The following is a 17,090-nucleotide window of genomic DNA, read 5'->3' as shown; positions in this document are numbered from 1 at the left end:
TGTTTAATATGCAATCTGAAGGGAAGAAATCAAATGCTGTTTCTGTGGATGCATGGATGGTATAAAGTATTTTCAACAACTAAAGAGCTAAAGGAGAACCTAGTAGCCAAATTAGATGGTTAAATCTGATTAACCCTACTCTGAATGCACTGTAATCACCATGGACCCTTACAGCTTTTATAAGGGAAAATTAGAAATTTTAATTTTCCTTTCTTTTCAAAGGAAGAAGAGGTTTGGGATGCTTAAAAGCTTAAATTACATAGAAAAATACCTTTCAGCCTTATATATTTTTTTCCTTGAAGATATTACAATTATTTTTTTTACTTCTGTAAATTAAGACTGACCATTCATTAGCTAATTACCACAACTATTGCAGTTCTTCTAAGTATTATTAATGGGGTGAGTGGTACATTTAGAATTTAACATCTCATTTAGGAGAGTTTTGTTTAGCATACCTAATGCTCTGAAAGCCCTGAGCATGCTCTATGTCATATAGGACTTAAAGCTGAGTGCAGGGGAATCTTTTGGGGATTGGAGTTATCTGTGGCTGGGAGTTACACAGTACAGCAACTCAGGAGCAAAAGAGAGAGGCAGGGAGTGTGGAGATGGATACACCACCTTCTTTCTGCAGCAGAGGACTGCAGGATTATTGGAGCCCAGCTGATGCAAAGTTATGTGTTGTTTTGCAGTGATGCTTGTTTTTCATGTTAAAACCTCTTACTGTGTCTACATATATGGGCTGATGCTGTGAGAGCAAGCAACCAGAGTCCTTCCTACCCTGTTAATTTATTTCCTGTAATTCCGTGTAGGTAGCCATTCTGTATCTCTGTTTGATCTTGCATGGATTATATACATTAAACCAAAGTAATTTCTTCATCTGAGACTCACGCTGTAATATCTCTTGGGCAATAAATATCTTTTATATTCCTCTTGTATGAAGGGTGAGGAGGTGGTCCTTGTTACTCACTGTGAGCCTAGAAGTGACTACAATCCAATTAGCAGCCAAGATAATAACAGTATCCAGTAAACTAATGCTGTGCCTCTAAATTGGCTCTTTTGCCATTGTTTTGCTTAAGAAACTCTAATCCTATAAATTTCTTGATTGCCTGTAGCTCTGATTATAAAAGCAACTTTCCCCACCTACAGAGTAAGAAATAGATGGCTGAAAATCAAATGTTATTTGCATTGCAAAGGCTTCTCTCTGGTCCCCACCATTTCTCTTTCTAGCATTCTCCTGTCAGGAGCTGCACACACACCTATCAGCTGTTTCTCTTTGTGCAGGAGAAAACAGAGAAGTTTATAAAGCTATGCACCTGCTCAGTTAACCAGACAAAGCTCTTCACAGAGCCCTGTTGGAACAGCTTCTCAAAGCTCAATGCCTGCTCCGTGTGCTGCTGCTCTTCACACTGGAGTCAAATATATCACTGCCAGCCTCAGTCCTGGCTTAACTGTGACACAGGAGAGAGCCACAGCTGTCAGGATGTTGGTGAATGAGGACAGTGAGAGAAATAAAGTTAAGGAGGCAGGAACAACTGACACTGCACGAAAATGAACACATGGAACACACAGAAACAGGTTTCTGGAGAATGAGGACAGTGAGAGAAATAAAGTTAAGGAGGCAGGAACAACTGACACTGCATGAAAATGAACCAGCTTTGCAACACATGGAAACAGGTTTCTGGAGGGGAGTGGGTGAGAAGTGTGGGGTATGTGGCTTTAACTGACATGGTGGTTGTTCTTCCCATGATGATTCTACTGTCTCACCAAGATGGCTCTGAAGTTAACTGGCAGGAATCCTTGACTTGCTCAAAGTAAAGAATCACTGCAATGTGGGATTGAGGTTTCCTTAGCCTGCAGATGAAGCTTTTGGCAAATAGGGGATTTAACTGGATCCAAAAGGTTAGCTGTATTTGCCAAAGAGAGAAACCCTGCTCCTTTTTGATGATACACACACAAAACACAATGAGGTTTTGTTAAAATAAATAGACAACCACTGCTCTGGAGGCTCTGGATGTGAACGAGCAGCAGCAGTGTTAAGCCATTTCAAAGCAGAGTGAATGCGATTTTCACACCTATTCTTTTCTAATTTAGATTCATTTGAAATCCAAGCTCCCCTCTTTTACTGATTTGTTATGGCAGTATTAATTAATGTTATTGCTCTACAGCAGTAAGAATGCCATTTAGACTAAAACAGGTTAGAAGAACTACAAGATTATAAAAAGAATTACAAGTTGGTCAGATGCAGCTGAGGACCACATTGATCTCCTGAACTGAACACACTGCACTTGGAAAGCCTGGGAGTGTGTGGATGGATTTCTACCAAAGCAGATCATCAAGTCCAACCTTTCACTGACCATCACCATGCCAACTAAAACACATTACTAAGTGCCACATCCAATTGTTTCTTGAACACTTCCAGGGTTGGTGACTCCACCACCTCCCTCAGCAGTCCATTCCAACGCTTAACAACTCTGTCAGGGAAGGAATTCTTCCTGATGTCCAGCTGGAACCACCCTGGCACAGCTCGAGACCATGTCCTCTTGTCCTGTCACTGGTTGCTTGGGAGAAAAGGGCAACCCCCACCTGGCTATGCCCTCCTTTAGGTAGCTCCTCTTATTGTGCCTCTTTTCACATTTTACATTGAATCTCCCTTAGTCAGCAAGGGGAAGTGTCTGTCTGTCCGAGGGCACACCTGAGGCCCAGGCTGAGGGACACCCACTTCCAGGGTTGGTGACTCCACCACCTCCCTCAGCAGTCCATTCCAACGCTTAACAACTCTGTCAGGGAAGGAATTCTTCCTGATGTCCAGCTGGAACCACCCTGGCACAGCTCGAGACCATGTCCTCTTGTCCTGTCACTGGTTGCTTGGGAGAAAAGGGCAACCCCCACCTGGCTATGCCCTCCTTTAGGTAGCTCCTCTTATTGTGCCTCTTTTCACATTTTACATTGAATCTCCCTTAGTCAGCAAGGGGAAGTGTCTGTCTGTCCGAGGGCACACCTGAGGCCCAGGCTGAGGGAGGTCCCCTGGGAGCCCTGATGAGCAAGGCAGAAATGTCAATGGTTTGGATGCCCAGCTCATAAAAACATCTGATTTTTTTTTTAACTTTCTTGGATGCTGTGAAATCCAAAATTTCAGGACAACTGGACTACAGGCTTTATGACTTTTGGCTATTTCCTGTTTCCCGTCACAAAAAGCCAAATTGTGGCCTCCTACCACCACTGATAACAATAACTGCAAGGCAAACAGGAGCAGAGACATGCAAAATGGGAATACTCTCGGAAAGGACAAACACAGAAAGGACCACACTCCTGGATTCTACAAAATACTCAAAATATGCCGAAACTCTTACAGCTGATCGTTTGCCTGTTCTCACCAATGAGTTAGCTGCTCCTGGATTTTACAAAATAGTCAAAATATGCCGAAACTCTTACAGCTGATCATTTGCCTGTTCTCACTACCAATGAGTTAGCTATTTGATATTCTAACAAATACAATTAAATACATAAAAAGAATGAATGGTTGCATAGGACAGTAGTTGCTCCTTGTTCTGTGAGGCAGTGAGCAAAGTCACTTGATGAGGTACTGCATAATAACACAGTGAGAACAGGAAAAGATGCTTCTGGATTTAATGCTTAAGCTGAAGTCAGTGGAAATAAGTCTGTTGGTTTCTGTGGAATTTGAATTATGATTTAGCGAGTAACACAAACTCAGGTTTTGTGTCAGCTGCTATATCTGTTGATGAGAGCAGCTTGTAAGGAGGTCAGCAGAAATCAGTGTTAAGGCTTATCTCTCAATTAATGTGCTGAATGCTGGCATTAAAAGTAATCTTTTAGTTGGACAATACATAACCACTCAAGAAATACTGATGGAGAAAGTTCAGTGACACCTTTTCACTGACATTTATACTTCCAGAATAGTGAAGTGAAGAAGAAGATAAGGAGGGCAGCAGTCTACAGAAAGGAGAAAAGGCCATAAAAAGGGGAACATACACTGGAGAATATGTCTCTTAATGAACAGCTGGAGACTGAAGTAAAATGTGATATTCAGGCAGAAGGTGAGTGTGACGCCAAGAAACTAGGGAGTATTTCAGAGAGCTCAGGAACTGATGCAATGATCCTTGTGGTGCAGTTTCAGAACATGACAAACCAGAGGTCAATAAATACATGGTATTTACCTGCTGACACACCCAGCAAAGTTCACTGGGGGCAGCAAAGCAAGCACCAGAATAGGATTGCTTATAACCAGAATTCATTTGGGTAGGAAACACTAGAGGTATCTCATTTAAAACTGTGTGTACTTTGAAGGAGCACTGGAAAGGTGAAACTGACATGTTGGCTAAAGTTTCCAAAATGCCTGCAAAGCACTCTGTTAAAAGATCACTGTTATTATTGAACTATGATATTACCCCACTGGTTCATGGAGTTTGCAAGTTGGAATTAAAAGCAAAGTGGAGGATTGTGGTGTATTTTAGAATTTCTCACATTTAACATGTTTTCTTTTTGGAAACATAGAAAGGAAACTTCTATAATTCCTGGGTCCTGCAGGCAGTCATGTTACCTAGAGGATTAATCCCCTATCAAACTCCTTGAACATATAATGACCATCTTTACTAATGTTAATGAGAATTGCTACTCATAATTTGCATTTACACACTAGTTAAGGATCTTGAAGTGTTCTTTTATATAATATGCTCATTTTTATTACAGGCATATTGAATTTAAATGACTTGCCTAGGGTCTCACAGCAAGCCAACAGCTGAATGACTCTTAGTGCTCCTAGTGCTTTGCATTAAATCCTGGACATTAACAGCTCCCTTCATAAAGAGAGCTTTGGAGCTGTAGATCACCTCCTGGTGCTGATGAATCAAACCTTTTCTGGTAGCACAAACAAATCCATAAATTACTTGAACCCATGCAATGTTTCCCAGTGTCTGCAAATCCTAACTTAATGTGAACTTAGAAAATTGACACGAGTCTGAGTGATGCTTAGATGGCCTTTGGTGTATGACCAATTACAAAATTTTCATGTGCTAAGCATGCACCTCAGATCTCTATTTTCTATATGAATACAGCAGTAATCTCTACATTTGTTTCAGGAAAGCTTCAAAACTTTCAGTATATCTCGTGCTGTTGGAAGCATATGTGAAAACAAAACCACAAAAAACAGAACAAAAACACCCAAGCCCTGAAATCAAACCAACTAAACAAAAAAATAACCCCCAATAGTAAGACTATAAGAAACAAAATTTCTTAACTTTTTCAGTGGCAGAATTTCTCTGACACAGGCACATTCCTTATCACTGATGTCTCCTCTGAGTAGCATGGTCCTCATCAAAAATTAAATCTAAAAGGAGGAGAAGGAGCATCCCTTTATATATGGGCTCCTCTCTGTTAAGAAAGATGCAGTACCACAGAATTACCTGAGTTTTCTGCCTGTGTCAATATTATTGTTGTCTGTAGCAAAGTGAAATGTTGATATTTCCCCTTATATTTCCCCTTATATTATATTCTCCTCCTCTATGCCTCCCATGGAATGAGTTTCAAATTGTACCCAGTAATTTCAGGATACTATTTCCAAGCTTTTGCCTGTGGGTTTTCTATGGGAAAAGTATTGTTTTGTGGCACGACACCTGCCGTAACATGAGAGGAAACTCTGGGTAGACCAACATCAGCTACACAATACCAATCCCACTCATCAAAAGAGTCCCTCCAAGGTGGTGGCAGCTACCCAGGAGCTCTCACCTGTGGCAAATGGTGACATTTACTCCTGCTGGGAATGTGGCTGGGCAGACGAATGTTAAAGAGGGCCTGCAGGGCCGCCTGCGCCGCTTGCCCCTTGGCCAGCTTCTTGCTGCGTCCTGAGCCTTCAAACGTTCTGCCGTCCACTCGCACGGCCATCACAAAGCTCTTGATGTGCTGCTTCTCCACCGTCTCCGAGAGGCAGACGTAGCGCAGGCCGGAGCGCAGCTCGTTGAGCAGCACCACCGGGTTCTTCTCGCTCTCCGCCTTGGCCAGCCTGTGCTTGCCCGGCTTGGCGTGGCCCACCAGGTCCAGCGTGTGGCACAGCAGCCGCCCGTGCCGGTAGGCGGTGGAGAGCAGCTCGTTGTTGACGGGCTTGTAGACCGAGAAGTCCTCGCTGTGTGTGGATGGTTCGAACTCCTTGAACAGAGTGTCTGGGAAGTCTGCCTGGTCGGAAGTGAAGTCCGTGGATGGGCTGATGCAGTTTCCCATGGCGAAGTGGGCTTGGCAGGCGTTGGGGAACTGAACGAATGACTTCAGAGCTAGCTCTGCGGCCCGCATTTTGGCTTTCTTTTTTGTGGGGCCTGTGCCTTCAAATGTAAGTCCGTTTACCTCCACAGCAACAGCAAAGACTGGAGCATGCACTGGACCTGTCTGGGACACCATTTTATATTGTAATCCTGGTTTGAGTTCGTGTAGCTGAACCAGAGCGTTCTTTGGCGTCACTGACCATGAAACTTTCTTCCAGATAAGCTGAAGTTTGCAGAAATGGCCATTATTGCCTTCCTCTAAGGGTCTTTTCCTCTTACTGCTAGTTGTTCCCCCTCTTGCCCTATCAGTAGGTGCTATTGGATGATCCTCCAGGTTGCCAATGTTTCGATTTTCCTTTACTTCTGCACTGCTGGTACCTGTCAGTAAAGAAAGGAAACAACAACAATTGTCGTCATCGCAGCTGACATTATGCCTAGGGCTGTCAGAATAGCCAGAAAAGACAAAAAAAGAAATAGTTGCTAAGCCCTTTCTATGAGTGTTCCTTAAATATCTGTATAATGGTTGGTTTATTATTTCTAGCACAGTTTTTTTCGCATGTTCTGAATGTTTACTTGTCCCTAAAGGTCTGCTTCTATTAGTCATTAACCTTCTGTTTTAAGAAAAGATGACATCATTCAAAGATGAAGCATAATGGATACCATGTGACTTAAATGAACTGCTTGATAATTGTTAGTAAAATGTAAATAGTTTGCAAAATTCCCTTAGGATGACAATGTTCTGTAATCCATGTGGGTGAATGCTTATGAACACATTATTAGAAATCAGAAGTGATTCACAAACAGAAAAATGGGCCGATGCATTGAATAATCTATTTGCGATGAATAGACTGTCTCTGCTCACACCATTGACTGTCTCTGCTCACACCATAGCCTCTTGCATTGTCAACCTAATGAATCCAGACTAGGAAATGATCTGACAGACCATCATAGCATTTGAAACAATTTGGTCTGGACTCAAATCCCAGTTTAGTAAGTGAGTGCCCTTCTGTCAAACTCAATTGCAGATACTCTTAGTTTCTGCATCAGCAACAGCTAAGATTGCAAAAGTTGTAGATAAATCCCAATGAGACCAGGAGAAGCCAGAACATCATGATGGGAGCAATTACTGATGTAAAGGCTGCTCTGTGTCAAAGAAAGCAACAGGAGAGAGAGAGTGACTGCCAGGAGTGCCAGGAAGGGAATGAAATGCCAGTGGGGAGCTATGGAGGGGGGAGCTCTCTGTTGTAGAACCAATGAATCCTTCCAGCCCTGGACCATGCCTGTGCAATGTGCTGCAAGGCAGTGAGTGCTCTGTGCCACAGCAGAGGCATGGCTGAGAAAGGAGAGTCATCCCACTGTTGTCCTGAATGAGACACAAGATGTGCTGCTGGCTAAATAACCATCCTATACAATTTGTGTAATTTCTGATGAGTTTGTTTCAATGTCTTGCACGTCTGACAGATCTTCCAGTCCTCCTGTGCATTCCTTGAGACAGAGACAAAGGGAGGAAGTAAATATGGGTGTAACCAACCAACCTACAAGGCAATCCATCCCAGGAGAGATGCACCTGATCCCTTTCCTGCACAGAGCACTGTGCAGCTGCCTGCTTTACTCCAGACACTGCTGGGCATGGAGCCTTTCCCAGGTTTGGCTTGTTATTGTTTTTATGCCACCTGCACAGACTGTGTCAGTCCCATGCACAGAGAAGGTCCCTGTGGTCCTTAGGGGACAGAGAATTGCCCTCCCACTTTCTGTAGAGGCATGGCTATGTTTGGTTTTCTCTCCAATCTGATAATATAAGTTGGTAAGTATGTAAGGGGTGAGCTTCTGGCTAAGCTCTGAGAAACTCCTGTTGGAGCACTATGTCTGTGCTGCACCCCAGTGTTAGGCTGGGCCAACAGAAGCACAGGAGCCTGTGGAGATCATGTGGAACCAGCCATCATGATTAAGAACTTCCTTTGTATCCTGAAATGTTACACTTGTATTCAATATCAAAAGACTTTTTCCCATCGGAGCACTAAGTCTGCACTCATGCAAGCTGTTCCACAGAAAGAGGGCCACTGCTTAGACAGGAGTAATAATCATGGCACAAATGCCTGTTTGCAGAACTGAATCTTTAGGCTCCCTCTCCTGAAAACCCTGCAGCACACACTGAGCTTCCAGCCTGGGTCTGTGTCTCACCAGAGTTATCACCAAAGAGCTCTCTCCTGCAGTGCTTTGCTGAGGCAGAACATGACAAATTCAGGTTTTAGTGACTAGTTAATTTTTACTTTCTGAAGCTAAGGGGACAGAATGAAGACAGGTGAGGAAGGAAAGAAAAGCAAAAGACCTACATAATAGAAAAAGAAAAGTTTCATCATATGGTATTCAGCTGTATAACATATGACATCTTTAACCAAACCTCTCTGGAAATAAGACATTTAAAAGATCATGATAACTAAGGCACAAGGATAATGTGCTGTATTCTCATTGAGTTCACAACTCTATTTATAGAGACTCTGCTCTGAAGGGAAAGGCAATATCAGCTTTAACTTCCTCTATCCAGCTTGGCAGTGTCTCTGGCCATTTTCCGTCATGACCCTGTCTCATGTTTTCATCTCACTCAGAAGATATCTCTTTAGTTATGTGTATTTTTAATGTAAAGGCAAAATATTTTGACGCAGACATACTTTTTTAGCAGGAAACAGGTTTGGTTCTGTATTTCACACCTCCTCTCTCATCTTAACCTAATAGGTTTTTACAGAGCCAATTATGGTACATAATGATACTGTAGTCAAGAAGCATGAAAAGAAAGATAGCTCCTGTTTCACACAATATTCAGCTTTGAAAAGAATTTGTATTGATTATGCACCACTGAATAGGAAAACTCAAGAGGCTATTTGTGTTTATCATTCATATTGTCTTATTCCAGCTGGTTTTTCTTTCATGGTCAAAGAACTGCGGATTTGTGAACATGAATGTGTGACCTTAATGTCTTACCTTAACCACCCTCAATAAAACAATGGTTAACTAAAACAACAAAATAAACATTACTTATTTGTCTTGAATTGTGTCTATAAAATTGTTTAGTCCATGTTTTGGCTCACAGAGAGTTTGTCTTGATGAAGTGAGAAAAATGCAGTGATGCAAGCGTAAAAATTCCAGAGATGAAGCACACAGGATGTGTGGATGTAGCAGGAAACAGGTTTGGTTCTGTATTTCACACCTCCTCTCTCATCTTAACCTAATAGGTTTTTACAGAGCCAATTATGGTACATAATGATACTGTAGTCAAGAAGCATGAAAAGAAAGATAGCTCCTGTTTCACACAATATTCAGCTTTGAAAAGAATTTGTATTGATTATGCACCACTGAATAGGAAAACTCAAGAGGCTATTTGTGTTTATCATTCATATTGTCTTATTCCAGCTGGTTTTTCTTTCATGGTCAAAGAACTGTGGATTTGTGAACATGAATATGTGACCTTAACGTGTTACCTTAACCACTCTCAATAAAAAAATAAAACAAAATAAACATTACTTATTTGTCTTAAATTGTGTCTATAAAATTGTCTAGTCCATGTTTTGGCCAACAGAGGGTTTGCCTTGATGAAGTGAAAAAAATGCAGAGATGCAAGTGCAAAACTTCCAGAGATGAAGCACAAAGGATGTGTGGACAAAGTTGGGCATGCACAGTGATGCCGTGCCTGTATTTATGGTGTGCTTTAGCCTTGTCACAAGGAAGAAAATCTGTGCAAGTATCCTTACAGCCAACCAGATTTTAGAGCACCTGGTCCTGAAACACCAGGAAACAGCTCAGTTCTGGCCAGATCTCAGTAGGAGCTGCAGCAGCCAAGAGTCATCATTGCCTGTAAAGCAGAAGCAGCCTAAACTCAGTGAGTGCCTCAGAAAGTCTGTGAGCCTGATGGACTTGTGTGATCCCTGGCAGCTGCCAGGAAATGTGAAATTACTTTATACTTTCAGGTGTCTTTGAAATAGGAAGTCTTTGAAATGTGTCTTTTATGAGACCTCTGTGTAGCAGACATAAGATTACCTCTCTAATGGTGGCACATGTACTTCTATTGTGAAAATCAGACAAAGCAGGCAAATGACACCAAACTACACAAGATAAATACTGTAAGCAGCTGTAATAGAACAATCACAAGCAATTTTAGAAATGAAGAGCACTAAAAGGAAAGGGGTAAGTCAGAGGATACACACAGGGAAAATGCAAAACTGTGGATCATTTTCAGTCTTGTTATTTCTCATAATGTCTTTGTTCTTGACTTTCCCAAATAGATTCTTTACATTTGGGGGAAAAAAAAAAAAAGATAATAAATTATGGCTCTTCCATGATGAAAGGTTGGAGAATAATAACATTGAAAGGGGATGGAGTTTAAAAAAAAAAAGGAGGAAGGAAAATATAGTTTTTTGGTAATAGTTTCTAATTTATTTAGTATGATTTCTAAAATCCTGCAGCTTTGCACTGTAATATCTCCCCAGGTAACTTGATTAATTGATTTTTGCAGTTTCACAAGCAACAGGAGACATTGTGATCTTGTATTTGCTTCAGTAATTGAATGGGAGAAAGGAAAGCAGTTAGTGAAATATATTTATTTATGCACTATTCCTCAATATTCTGACTGCTCTTTCATGTTTTTCTCCTTTTGGTCATTATGCACAGTAGAGTTAACCTAGAGAGTTTGCATCATCAAGAGCATTTCAGAGCTATAATGCATCACTAATAATGACGCCGTCTATGTCTCTGGGTCTTAAGGGCTCTGCAGAACTAACCATCCAATACTCCACGCTACATTTGAAGAGATAATATTGTTCCTGTTGAAGGTTATTCTGCTGCCAAGCCAGCTTCTAGAGAGGATGGGAAAGGAGAGGTGTAGGTGGCAGCTTCATTTTCACTGGCATCTTTACTATTGAATTACAATAGACACTACATTATTGAAAAGTTGTGATATTAAAAGAAAGAATTTTCAGTCTCTGCATTAAAGCCATCTCCTGATTCCACTGATGGCTCTGAGACAGGCAGTTACTGTCTTTAGAAATGTTTAGTAAACATGGATTTCTTATTTTTACTCTTCTTTATCACATTGACTACAGATGTTAGGAGGATTGACTTCCATAATTCCTGGAATACTTGAAAGCAAAAAATCTTGAATCGGGAGGAGTAGGTATGAACCCAGGAGCCAGAGCCGTGGTACCTCTGTCCAAGGCCAGCTCTGACATCAAATGCAATGTAGGACAGCCTCCTCTTGCAAGCCAGATGGCATTTCCATACACTTATTGATTCCCCAACAAGAATTAGGAACATTTCTGCTGGGATTTTTAGGTTGATATTCTTGACTTTGGAATGATAAACTTGAAGCTAACAAGAGAAATGACTCTTTTCTTTCTTACATGAAAACACACATATATTTTTAAATCTTCATGTAAAAAGTCTAGGTAAGCCATGATTTCTCTATTGCTGTTGAATAATCCCTGGTGGCTCATAGGGCTCAGGTGGTTAAAACCAGTGTCATTAGATTTTGTTGGTGTCTAACACCACACTGCAGAGAGAAGCATTCCAGTGAAAAAAGTACAGGACTTTGCTTAAAGTGAAGATAAACAGTTTGTGAAAGGTGACTGCCATTGTCTTTAGCTGTTCCAGAATGAACATGCTCTACTTTGCCCACCTAACTATCTCAAATAACTGTGAAATCCATGTCTACTATAGATCTTAACAATGAGGGGAATTATTCAAATAATCTAATGACCTGACTTAGATTGGTACTCAAATTCTGGTGCTGTCTGCCCAAGTTAGCAAAGAATGGCATGTTGCTGAAAATGTGGGCAGCCCATGGCAGAGACAGACCTAAGGACATGCCTTCCTGAATCAGAGCCAGAACAATTTAGGCCCTGGAGAAATCCAAACGATAGCAATAGACACAGTTTTAAAAACAAAAATAAGGAAATAGTTTTGGTGAGGGATTGCTTGAAGTTCTGCCTCCTGAAATGGGATATTTACTTTTTTCTTAGAGGTAGGGTTATCTGTCTCACAGTGTGAGGCTGTATCTCACACTGTGGAAACACAAGCTTGGGGCCTCCTGTTATCTGAAGAGGAATTTGACCAACATGCTTATAACTGGACATGCCTCAGTACATGGAATCTGAGTCTGGAATGTGTCCTTCCAGTGGTTGAAACCAGTGTGTTGGGGACCATCAGCTCCCTCTGCAGACACTGGGGAGGTGTGTGCTGTCCTGAGCCTGTGCCTCTGGCAGCACTCCATAATGAGATCCCCAGGAATCTTGTGCTCCTGCTAGAGGTACAGCCTGGATTCAAAAGTACCTGTGGCTGGTGATAATCTGCCTTGATCCCATGGCAAAGTGGGGATGGCACATTTAAAGATCTGGGACAGGCATAGGCTTGTAACATCATGAAAAGCAGACAGGTTTAAGCAGTGAACAGAATTATTCGCTGTTTCATGCAATCCCAGTGCTAGAGACAGCAGGTTTGAAGCAATAAAAGGGTGCACTTTTTGACAGCATTCTACATCACTCCTTGTTCCTGGCTGTTGTTGAGATCAGAAGTATCAGTGGGCTCTGGAGAGGGCTAGACAGTTCTGTTGATGCCTAAGAAATATGATGATTCAGGTGCAAGCTCTAGTAGAGTAAATTTTTGCTAGGGGCTAGAAGGATATACCAAGGGGAAGATCCCCATTTAAATGTCCTTTTTCTCAAAGCATCATTAACAAATGCTGAAGACCATGTACAGAGCTAGGCTTCCTATTTCTGATCCTCTGTCATATTTCTTACATTCTTAGGTACAACTGCCTTCTGGGGATGAATAGGGTGGTCCTTTCCTTCCATGTTCAAGATTAAACCTTCATCAGAGACAGATGATTACTTTACCCACAATTCCATTCCAAAGCTGGATCTTTGATAGGTTTTTCTAGTATTAGTTCATTGATCATAAACCACAAAAATCATGTCTGTATGCTAATAATCACCTGTTGAAAATGCAGGTGTAGTTAAACTGCATGGCTCCCTTTGTAAAGAAGGCCTAAGGGAATGTGAAACAGGATTTGTATCCATTTCAGCTGGTGGAACTCTGCCCATTGATACAGTACAGTCAGGGAAGCAGTGCTCCCACAGGATGCTCAGTGAGCAGAAAACTACAGGGATAAGCAACCTGCTTCTCTGCCTTGCCAGCATTCTCCTGGGCTCCTGTTAAATTGTTAACACAGGAGAAGATTTTTCCACTTGTTCAGAGCAAATCTCTGAAGCTCTTTAAAATATGGAATTACTCCAGAGGTACCTGTGTGCTATAGGCTTTAGTGGGATTTAGGCCACTATACTGCAAGTGAACAGAGAAATATGGATGAATTTAAATTCATTCATATTTTTAAAAAAATATTTAAAATTCAAATAGTAACACCTAAAACATCTTCTGTGTACCAAGAAATACATAGCTGCCTTTTCACTGGAGCATATGTTTGACCAAAGGGAGAACTGGGTAGGATGACCCTGAAAACAGTGACATTTGCTGTTTCTCTTTCAGAAAAAGTGGCTTACCCTGTCCATGTGAGCTGTTTTACAGCCCACGCAGGCATGAAGCTGTCTTGGTATTACAGCAGCAATAAGAAAATGGTGTTACAGTGTTTGGCTTGTACAAACTTCCTACATTACCTAAAAATAACTAAGTAGCACATTTGGGAACTATTACGCAGGAGGTGCCTGCACAAGCTCATCGTGTGCATAATATGTTTCCTCTGTGTGTGTGTGTGTGTACTTCTCACCCGTCTTCCTGAAAATACAGCCTTCCTGGGAGCAATTCTGAAGGATTTTCAGCATATTTTTTGCCTTTGCTAAGATCTGTAATTGACTGCCTTTGCTGTGCAGCAGAGTAGTGTGATGTCCATGTGATGCTCAGCAGCAGAAAATAGCAGGCTGTGCTTCTTCACTCCTCCAGCAGCTCTTCCCCTTGGTGGTGCACCATGACCAAACCAAGGCAGATCAGCAACAACAAGGGAAAAACACCAAATTCCTCCCACTAGGTGGCTTTAATAGGGCATCGTGGCAGAATGTGTCTGGCTGGAAAAGAAACCAGTCTGGTGGGTGATACTAAAACATTGCTCATTTGGTTCAGAAAGCTTCCCCCCTTTTTTTTTTTTTTTTAAAGATTCAAGTTGTGTTACAATAAGCAGGCACAATAGCACACAACAATTGCTTCTAGGTGACAAATGGAAGGGCTTACTGAGGGTTATTAATTCCTAACTTCCACTCTCGGACTTCCTGGTGTTTGGAAGACTTCTCAGCTCCTTCAAAACCAGCAGGACTTCCCTCCAGCTGTACAGCTGTGGGCTCAGACAGTTGGTTGAGGTGTAAGGGCCCAGGAGAATACTAATTAGCCAAGAGTGGTTAATTTTTAGGTTATAACTGGTTTATTTGAGCCTGTTTAATCAATTCTCAATTTGATGGTTCTGTGCAGGGCCAGGAACTGGACTTGATGATCCTTGTGGGTCCCTCCCAGATCCCTTCTGTGATTTCACATGAGGACTAGCCAAGAGTTGCAAAACCACCTCCTTTCCACAATTGCTCCTCCACTGCAGAGATTTTATTTTTGAATTTTATTGTTCATCTATAGAGAAAAAAGACTGCTTACTTAAATTGTCTTCATCCTCCATGGTGGTTGGGCCAGGGCTCAGGTACTTGAAGGGTGCTATGAAGGTTGACAGTATGCTTAGTTTTTCTAGAAGAAAACAGAAGAAAAGATATGTATAAAATCAGTACTCAGTCAATGCATTCACATCTATTTCATACATTTTCTCAGGTCAAAACATCTTGGTAAGTCTGTTTGGTTTTAGGACCTGAAGGAATGGCTTGAACTTGTGTCAGGGCAGGTTTAGGTTGGATATTAGAAAAAGGTTCTTCCCCCAGAGGGTATCTGGGCACTGACCCAGGGCCGTGGTCACAGCACCAGCCTGACAGAGTTCCAGAAGTGTTTGGACAGTGCTCTCAAGCACTTGCTGTGACTCTTGGGGATGGAGCTGCATTTGGACTCGATCCTCATGGACCCCTTCCAGCTCAGCACATTCTGTGACTACCATACCAGCACACCTTACTGAACCTCAGTGCATTTATTACAGCTGGCACATGCAAACACCAAATACACATTCCTCCTGGTTTCTGACCCTATGTAGTTTTCTTGACTGTGCTTCCCAGCAGTGGTGCCCAAGCACTGCAGAGTAGAGGATGCTTGAACTGGTCCAGCTGGGAATGGGGAGGCAGTCTGCCCTGGGAGAAGGGACATGAGCACTGCTTTAATGGATGGGATCATCTACTTCACTTGTTTCCTGTCGCCAGTGGAGGCTGAACCAGAATTCTTAAGAGAAAACTCAGTGATAGATGGCAAAAATTACTACCATGGCTTGTAATTCTACCAGTTTTTGATAGGATTTTTGGAAAACCCTTATGGTGTGCCCAAAAAGCTATTGTTCTCTCAAAAAGAACACTATTTGAAATCCCTCTTGTGGACTGATATTAAGTGCTTTTAACTGCAGTTTCTGTTTATCCTGCAGATAGTGAATGGCAGAGACATTTACTTCCAATGCCGTGATCATACTGAATTAGAGGCCAAGGCAGATTCAGCAAAATGAGAACTCATACTGACTTATACTAGGTTAATATTTGGCTCAGGATTTATCTATAGGGAAAAGTTGAAGTTAACATAGAAACTAGAAACAGATATATATTTGTTTTATTTCCTTTGATAACTAGCTTGTTTAGCTGAACATTTATAGTTTTTTTAGGCTGAATTCCTTCCAACACACTATGGAGACTTTATTAAGGACCAACAATAGCAGAGTGTTTACTTGACAGAAGAAACAGAAACACACCTAACAAAGGTCATCCACAGCTTTGAAGAACTTTGTTGCTATCCTAAAGTACTTCTCTGCTTAGAAAGCCTCAGCTATGGCTGAGGAAATAGGCAGCTGAGGCTCACCTATTTCCTCAGTGAAAACGCTCTGCATCCTGCACATTGTGAACAATGTTGGCCTCTCATCCTGTGGCAGAAGCATCAAAATCAGATGAAGAATGTATTCTTTCAAGTGACACAAGAAAAAATATTTCTATGGGAAATTTCTTTATCATTGACAAAATATTTCTCTGAATTTCCTCAAACTACCTGTCTGCTAAAGTACCACTGGTCTAGAAGGTATTCCAGCTGAAGAGCTCTTCAAACTTTTTCAGCAGCCCATCAGTTAGCCCTTTGGCCTGGCTTTTCCTACATTTGCAAACAATCTTTTTGTTAAAGACTGTTATCAGAAACCATCAAAAATGACTGCATATATTTGCCCTTGGCTGGGTAACATTACAGCTCAACTCTATTATGGGAATTCACTGTAAAAGCTGACTGCTCTTTGTTAAGTAAATACAATAAGCAGAATAAAAGATTGCCTGAAGAAAACCTTTTTCCGTCCAGAAACCTTTCAGCCCAGACTAATATATAATTAGAGCACAAATTAGCCTTCTTCAATTGCAATTTCATTATGGGATTGCAGTGATGGCAGGAACCAAAAGAATGAAGCTATTTATGAATGCTATAGCTAGAAGATCTTTCTAAGTGAATTCTTTGACACTTTTTTGCTAAGGCATTGCTCACTGAGAAATGTGGTGTCTCTGTACGACATCTCACTGTGTGTGAGACTGTGGGGTTGTGATCCTGATAAAGGCTGGTATTCACTCCTGACTTCCTCAGCTGGTTTCTTTGATTGAAGTGAAAAGAGCGTAGGCTTTTGGGACCTAATCCAAAGGCTGCATTTGGTAAGGGAAATGCTTCAGATGATAG

The 17,090-nt window shown here is 41.6% G+C and overlaps 1 protein-coding gene across 1 annotated transcript in view; it reads right to left on the bottom strand.

Annotated features, from left to right (window-relative positions):
- The window catches only part of ADARB2 (adenosine deaminase RNA specific B2 (inactive)), a 305,822-nt gene that overhangs the window by 93,436 nt on the left and 195,296 nt on the right, over positions 1 to 17,090 (bottom strand). The window contains exons 2-3 of the mRNA XM_039713060.1: positions 14,904 to 14,990; positions 5,743 to 6,647 (exon numbers count right to left, since the gene is read on the bottom strand). Of these exons, the coding sequence (XP_039568994.1) occupies positions 5,743 to 6,647; positions 14,904 to 14,990 (992 nt within the window). The remainder of the gene's footprint in view (positions 1 to 5,742; positions 6,648 to 14,903; positions 14,991 to 17,090) is intronic.

The sequence above is a fragment of the Passer montanus genome, unplaced genomic scaffold, assembly GCF_014805655.1.
Source record: "Passer montanus isolate IOZ18808 unplaced genomic scaffold, ASM1480565v1 scaffold10, whole genome shotgun sequence".
NCBI lineage: Eukaryota > Metazoa > Chordata > Aves > Passeriformes > Passeridae > Passer > Passer montanus.
This window is presented reverse-complemented; position numbering and strand designations above follow the sequence as displayed.